Genomic DNA, 8,144 nt, shown 5'->3' on the forward strand with positions numbered 1-8,144 from the left:
TCGGCTCCTCTTCGAGGCCGAGTACCCGGTCCCGCCGGACATGCGGGTGCCCGGGGCGTGGGGAATCAGCGCCGGCGGGGTCCCGGTGCCACCACCGCCCACCGGGGCGGCACGGCGTGCGGAGATCGCGCGTATCCGCGCCTCCCTGCCGCGGGCGGCGAGGGAGGGGCCACGCTACGTCCCCGACAGCCCGCTCTGGGAGCCATACTTCCGCCGCCGTCACGCCGAGCAGCTCGAGGCCACCAACGGCGTCGTGCCCTCCAGCAGGCTCAACTCCGAGGGGCGGCGCCGATGGTGGGGCGTGCCCGACCGCACGCTGGAGGCCGTCCTCGAGTACATCGAGGGCGGCAACACGCCGAGGCTGGAGTACCCCGACCCCCCCTCCTTCTCTCGCCGCCGTGGGAGCTCGTGGACGCCGAGGCGCATGGACCCCAGGGCGTCCTCCTCCTCGTCCGGTCGGTCGACCGGCTCTCCCTGCCTCCGCCCCGTCAAGCCGGAGCCCCAGGACACGCCTGTCAGCCGGCGCACCCGCAACTCCGGTGTCCGCATCGCCGACTCCACCCCCGCCTCTGGCCGCCTCGTCCTCGTCGCGCCCAAACCGGAGCCCAGCCTCCCCCCGAAGTACGAGGAGATAGCCCGGCGCCCTGGAGGAGATAGCCCGACGAGGACGCCCTACGGTGGGCGCTTGACGACTACCTCCGCGACGAGATGGTCCGGCAGCGCCGGGCCCTGGAGGAGATAGCCGCCCGCAAACGTGGGCGCGAGGACGAGCACGGCGTCGTGATCCTCGACAGCGACGACGACGAGGACGCCCCCGGACCGTCCTACCCGCCGCACCAACCGGGGGAGGGCTGCAGCAGGGACGGCGGCCGCGGCGGATGCAACGACGACGACGGCGGCGGCGGCGACTACATGCGGTTCTACAGCCTCCTCGGCATGTAGAACTGCAAGGGCGGCGGGCGGCGAGGAGCGGCGAGGGAGACGGCGAGGAGCAGACTAGTTGCGTTTTTTCTTTTTTGTAAAATATTTTAAATATGAACGAACTCGCCGAAGTTTGGTTTAATTTGCGCCGTGTTTGTGACAAAATTTAAGTTTTCAAAAAAACATGGGCGCCGCGATTGGGGGACATCACGCCCCAGCACACGGTTTAGCGCCGGTGCGCCCCCAGGGGGCGATTTTAGCGCCTCCTGGGGGGCCAACGGCTGGAGATGCTCTTACAATCAGATAAACACCGCAACCACTAGAGTGAGAAAGAGTATAAGTTGTGATGCAGGTGAGATGACATGTAGAAATATGGGACGTAGATCGGCATAGCATCTTGAGAAATGCTTTTTATAATAAGAACATATGGCATTTTTTCTACCATTGCAACGCACGGGCATATGTCCTAGCGTATAGCTAAAAGATAACATAATCCAGAAAAATAAATTATCACTTATAACATATAGTGGTCTAATCTCATATTCTGTCTTAGGATTACTTGTGTACTATGAGATTCTGGTCAGATTAGTTGAATCATAAGGCAGATCATTTAAACTAATTTTTCTCTGAATAGAATTCTTTGGAGACTAGTTGCATATTTTAATGCTCCTTGTTTACATCTAATAGTTGTTTTTAAGTGTTGGCATCATTATCCAAATCTGGTTATTGATTGTTCTTTGAGAAATATTGTTCCCTAGTCGAGATCTATCAAAGTCGATGGAAAAAATATTTCTGAAATTAGGGCAAGGGCATTACCACACTATGATTCTAGGCTAGATTGGTTAATACGAGGAAGATGTGATGATTTTATCTCACATGCCTTGAATTTGGACTGGAATTTGCCGTTGTCGGCTTGCCGACCGAGCGATGTGCGGAAGATTTAACCGAGAGACGACAGACAAGAGACCGCGGCAGGGAATTGCCGATTCAGCAGGGGGCAGGCTGGCTGGGAGGCGTCCGTCCTACTACGTTATGTGCTGCACCAGATAGGAATGCGATCAGAGTCAATCAACGTTACTTGTGAGACTACTCATAGTGGGAGTAAGGCTAGTCATAGTGGGAGTAACTTAGCTAGTAACATAGCGCACTTTAAGAAAAATTTGCTTATATGTCAAATAGTTAATAAGAAGTGGTAACATAATATGTTACTGTAACATAGCGCTTTCCAAGACAAGATGAGTCTACAAGCAACATAGGTAGTAACATCACGCATATCTAGATAAAATAGATGATGTGGCAAGCAATAAATGAAGAAAAAGAAGAAAGTAATAACATAGTTAGTTACTAGTAGTATGAGTAACATCACACATATCAAGACAAGATGTGTCTATAGCCTAGTAAATAAAGTATTGCATGTTACCACACATATGTTACTCCTCACTATAGAGGTAGTAACATAGACTAGTAACATGTCCATGTTACTAGTCTATCTTACTACCTATTGTGGCTAGTATGAGGACTTTTAGGTTGGCCAGTCACGTTAAAATATATTATATGGGCATTAAATGGGCAAAAAGCCTTCTTCGTGTGCATTGTAGCTTCGATAGGTGCAGCCTTGCCATTCTACTGGGTTCATACAAAGTAAATACTAATTTACTTGTACGTGGTAGGAAACTTCTTTGGGTTAAACTCAACGCAATGGTTGTATTGTTGCTCCGCCCCAGCTTTGCTATGCTTGGTGCTTGTCATTGGGGCTCAAGTGTCATGATTTCAGATCTGAACATTTATGTTTTTCATGAATATATTTGAGATGTTGATCTTACTTGCAAGTTGTATGCACTTGTTATCGTTTTGAACCCTAGACCCCCAGGACGACCATGAATTGGGATATCGACGGGGATCACTTGAACTTGAGGAGTTTATGTATTTACCATGTGTTAATGCTTCGTTTCAGTTCTCTATTAAAAGGAACGACTTAATTACCCTTAGTTTCCATTAAGACCCCGCTGCCACGGAAGGGTAGGACAAAAGATGTAATGCAAGTTCTCATCGCAAACACGTATGACTATATACGGAAAATATTCCTACATATGATTGATGAATTCGAGCTATTGCGTGTCGCTCTAGGTTGTGATAGTTACATATTGAATCTCATCTAAATATCCATCGCTACTCCATGCCTACTCTTTCATACTATTGTCTTTGCTCAAGTTACTACTGCCGCTCTGTTAGCTACAAAACTGCTACTACTGTTACTGCTTCTGTTACTTTGCTATCACTACTATCATATTACCGTGCTACTAATAAAATGCTGCAAGAAAGTGACTTCTCAGGTGCGGTTGAATTGAAAAGTCAACTACTAAGGCTTATAAATATTCTTTGGCTCCCCTTGTGTCGAATCAACAAATTTGTGTGAAATACTACCCACGAAGACTGTTGCGATCTTCTATACTTGTGGGCCATCAAGACTATTTCATGGCATTGTTGCCGGGGAGCATAACTCTATTTCTTAAGTTCACTTGGGAGTGAACTATCTGCTGCCGTTTATATCTACTATGAAGAATCTAAGAGACTCTAAGACAAAGATCATCCCCTCTAAAGCGAGGGGAGGTAAGGAACTGTCAACTAGCTATACGCTTGATTCACCTACTGTTTTGAGTCAGTTTGTGACACCACCACTTGCTATACAATCTGATATGTCACAAGTAATAGACACTGCTTCTCCTATTGATGATACTCATGATGATGTTTCTATGTCCCTTGATAAAAGTATGCCACTTGGCAAATTACTTGATGTTGATATTGCTAAAGCTAAAGAATCTAGATTTATTAAAAATTGTGAATCACCTGCTAGACCTAGTACTCATGTTGGAAGTAAAATATTAGAAGATGTTCGAGAAGGTTATACTTTTGATGAGGAGATTACTAGAGATCTTATGGCTTATGATACTTGTAACGACATAGAAGGTTTTATTGCTATACTTAAAGAAAAGATCATTAACAAAATGATGAAATATGATCTTAAGTTAGCAATTTCTCCTATTTTCATTACTGATAATGATTATGGATTCTCTGTTGATCCTGAACTTATTACTTTGGTAGAATCTAATCATTTTCATGGTTAAATGCGAAACAGTTGTTGCACATCTTACTAAATTGGATTATATTGCCACCCTATTTGCTCAAGAGGAAAAGATTTGCTACTATTATATTCTTAAATTGTTTCCTTTCTCATTAAAGGGTGATGCTAAAACATGGTGTAATAATCTTGCTCCTGATTGTGTGGGTAGTCCCCAGAATATTATCTGTTACTTAACTAAAAGGTATTTTCCTGCTCATATGTGACAAGCCGTCTTGCAGGATATTTACAACTTTGAACAACTTGAGGAAGAAATTTTCCCTCAAGCTTAGGGAAGGGTTCTCCAACTTGAGGAAGAAGAGGAAGAAGAGGAGGAAGAGGGAGAAGAAGAGGACGAAGAAGAAGAGGAAGAAGAAGAGGAAGAAGAAGAAGAAGAAGAAGAAGAAGAAGAAGAAGAGGAAGAAGAAGAAGAAGAAGAAGAAGAAGAAGAAGAGGAGGAGGAGGAAGAAGAAGACGAAGAAGAAGAAGAAGAATACAAGAGAAGTGGAAAAGTAGTTATATAGGGATTGAATATTCGTGTTGATCGGGTGGATTTAAATGTGCAGTTGTTTCGTCGCTGCGAGGGAGTGAGAAGCTGAAAGGGCGCGCGGGGGCACGCCATCAGCTCTTGTGGGGCCCACATGGCTCTATTTTACCTAATCTCTTGCCTATAAATTCCCTAAAATCCAGAAACCCATGAAGCGAGACCTGAAACAATTTTGTCGCCGCTGCAAGCCTCTGTTCTTCCGCGATCTCATCTGGAGGCCTTTTCTGGTACTTTGCCGGTGGGGGAAACCATTGGGGAGGCAATCTTATTCGACCTTGCTGCCTCCATGATGATGTGTGAGTAGTTCCCACAGGACCAACGGGTCCATAGAAGTAGCTAGATGGCGCGCTCTCTCTCTCTCTCTCTCTCTCTCTCTCTCTCTCTCTTATCTTCAATATGATGATCACTTCGGAGATCTATTCGACGTAATTATCGCGGTTTGTTTGTTGGGATCCGATGAATTGCGGGTTTAGGATCAGATTATTTATTTAAAGTATGTGAGTCTTTTCTGAGATTTATTTATGTGTGATTTTATAGCCTTGTATTTGTCTTCGATCTATCTTTTTTGGCCAATTAGACCAATTTATGTTCAGCGTGAGGGGAAGAATAGCCCCCGTCTTGTTCGGCAACGCCGTTCCTTCGCTTCCATGAAGCACGGATCAGGGTTGGTTTTGGGGGCTGGGGACGATGGTGGCCTGCGAAGAGGGCAAGTCACCGGCGATGCGTCGGTGTTGGCCTTCCTGGGACCCAAGCGGTGATAGCGTTCCATGTTCTACTTTTCCTTGATATTGGCGGCGGATGGCTTGGCCGCATGCGCGAGAGGAGCTGTACGACACGCCCACGTCCATGACAACCACATTGCCCGCACCGCCGTGCTCCCCTGCGTATTGGCCTACAGTAACTCGCCACTCCTCCGCGAGCTGCCTTGGAGCGGCAAGTTGCTGAACCACACGCCGACTTGGAGCCTCCCCCATGGTACGGACGGCCTAGAGCAAGGAGGGAGGTAGAGCAGCGAGTTGCCTGGCTCCTATCCGGCAGGCTCGGCGGGCCACCCAGCCGGCTTTTATGCCGGAGAACTTCTCTTCCTGCTCGTTGGATGTCATGAAGAGTGTGGAGAATATGGTGCAAGGAATAGATGGGGAGCGAAGGTGTGGTGTGGTTCTTGCCTGGCGTCTTGCATCGTTTAACAGCAGGTAGACGGGAGGAGTCAACTGGCGTTGTGTTTAATACCCGCTGGCTCGCAAAAGGACATGTGACCATGTGACCGGAGTAGGTTTCTCGGCACACGTGCGGGTTTAATGGAGGTAGGCAGGCAGTCTGTAGCCGTTTGAATGCGGCGAGGAGGCGTGTTTAGCCGGACGTGCAGCGGGCGGCGCTTCCTCGGCCGGAACGCCGCTTCAATGCCGGCAGTGAAAGGCCGCGTCCACTCTAGACCGGCGTCAATGTGAGCACCTGACGTCGGGCGAGAAAGCACACAGGTGAGGGGGGATGGTTTTGGGTGGGGCAGGATTGCCAGACGTGAAAGCAGTCCGAACGCCGGCAACCTCCTCTTCCCTTCTGTCTTCGGTTTACTAAAACACATTCGGACCGCTCGACAGACTGATACAAGCCTGCTTGGATGGCAGAACACGTCGGGACCATGTGGTTCAGACAAATGCGCAAGGTTCAAGGGTCCGCATTGGATATGCCATGAAAAAACTGAATTGGACCAAGGAAAGGTGCTCAACCGAGTGCCCTCTGAACATTGCTGAAGCGGATCAAAAACTCTGTTTCACAGCGTCACACCTCAACGTCATATCAGGCTCTGATGGCCGACACATGTATCAACTCAACAAATGCAGAGCATTCCTGATTCCCCTACACAGCATCGACACACTCAACAATCCGTCGGAGACTCCTGGGAGCTAGCAGTAAGCCTGAAGACGGCGCCCGCGGCAAGCATTCGCATTCCAGTGCTGGTCATTGGTAGTGCATCTCGTCGAGGACGACGGCGAGCGCGACGATGAAGGCGTAGTCGATGCCGGGGTTGACGGTGACGCTGTAGGCGTTCTTGCCCAGCAGCGCGCTCACCACGGTGGACCGGCGGTCGATCCTGGCGATGAGGGTGTCGGATTCGCCGAGGGAGACGGAGCAGGCGCCGTCGTGGTAGCTGCCGGTGATCCGGAAGTCGGGGGACTGCTCGGCGTCGTTGCTGGCGAGGAAGACGCTGACCTTGGTGGACCACCGCAGCTGGATCACCGACGGCTTCACCACCGTGAACAGCAGGTCCCGCCGGCTCGTGCTGTCCCCACGGAACACCTTCCACCGCGTGTTCATCACCAGCGCCTGGATGGATCGACCGGCCACCAACCGCGGCGCGTCAGGGTCAGACGGTTGGGGGAGAAGAAATCAACGAGCTTGGAGGAAACAGAGGGGGGCGACACGAAAGGGGAGAAGAAGACCCACCGATTCCTGCACGGTGAGGACGGGGCGGCGGTGCGCGTCGGCGAGGAGGCAGCGGCGGCGGAGGCTGAAGAGGACGCCGTCGACGCGCAGCAGCAGGGCGCCCGTGGCGGCGTCGGTGACCGTGAAGTCGTTGCCGGACATGCTGAGCGTCTTGGCCACCGCCAGCGCCGCCTCGTCCCCCGCGCAGAAGCGCGCGTCCACCACCGCCAGCGCCGGCACCGCGTCCATCTATCCCTCCCGGCGCGACACGTCGTCCGCAGAGCAGGTGGCGGCGGCGGATCGGATCGATCGGGCGATGGTGGGGATGATGGGCGCACGCGTCTTCCCCTGTCCTAGTTTCGGACCGGGATGTTTGACCAGCTCGGCACCACCAGCATTAACAATGGCAGCTCGGCTTCAGGATATATAGGTGTATATATTGATTGATTCTTCGTCAGGTGGGTCAGGTCTGAACGGGAAGCTCTCCACGGCGACATCGACAGCGATAGAAATATCAACTTTGGCAAAGAAGAATCCATCTTTGCTTGACGCCAGTTCTCATGGCGCCTACGTGGAAGCAGGGGAGTCAGGGGCGGAGCCAGGATTTGAGCATGAGGGGAGCGAAGAACCCAATACCAACCAATCATATATAACATTGTAAAAATCTATTGTATATATCAACGGAATCAAATTGCAAGTATATATAGTTCACAATTTGGAATAAAATAACAATTTTATTAGTTTATTTAAGTATAACTCTAGACCGCAAATCATATTACCTATATCAAACAAGTCAACAATATCATTCTCAAAACCTAAAAACCAAAAAATAAATAACAAAACTTTTGGTTGTCATCTTGATGTATAGTTATACAATTTTATGATTTGTAGTAACCAATGTAACAATAACATTACCTAGTAATTTGTGTAGTCTTATTATATGTTGGATATAACTTGAGACTTTGGTTTAGCTCTGACCACATGAAGCATAAGAGTATAGGACTTGATACTCACCAACAAATGACAACAGCTTCATTGGGACGAGCTTGTGTCGACGGTTGAGGCAGCTGATGGCAATGCTCCAATGCCCTGGCGCATGCAGGCAGCGGCGATCTATCCCAGAAACCAAATCAA

The 8,144-nt window shown here is 49.5% G+C and overlaps 1 protein-coding gene across 1 annotated transcript; it reads right to left on the reverse strand.

Moving 5' to 3' along the window:
* Positions 1-6,303: 6,303 nt before the first annotated feature.
* Positions 6,304-7,428, reverse strand: LOC109774928 (protein LURP-one-related 15). The gene is made up of 2 exons (XM_020333689.4): positions 7,032-7,428; positions 6,304-6,911 (listed from the first exon to the last, which is right to left on the reverse strand). The coding sequence occupies exons 1-2, from the start codon at positions 7,257-7,259 to the stop codon at positions 6,546-6,548; spliced, it is 594 nt and encodes a 197-aa protein (XP_020189278.1). The 5' UTR covers positions 7,260-7,428; the 3' UTR covers positions 6,304-6,545.
* Positions 7,429-8,144: the final 716 nt, after the last annotated feature.

Source organism: Aegilops tauschii, chromosome 5 (assembly GCF_002575655.3).
Source record: "Aegilops tauschii subsp. strangulata cultivar AL8/78 chromosome 5, Aet v6.0, whole genome shotgun sequence".
Lineage (NCBI taxonomy): Eukaryota > Viridiplantae > Streptophyta > Magnoliopsida > Poales > Poaceae > Aegilops > Aegilops tauschii.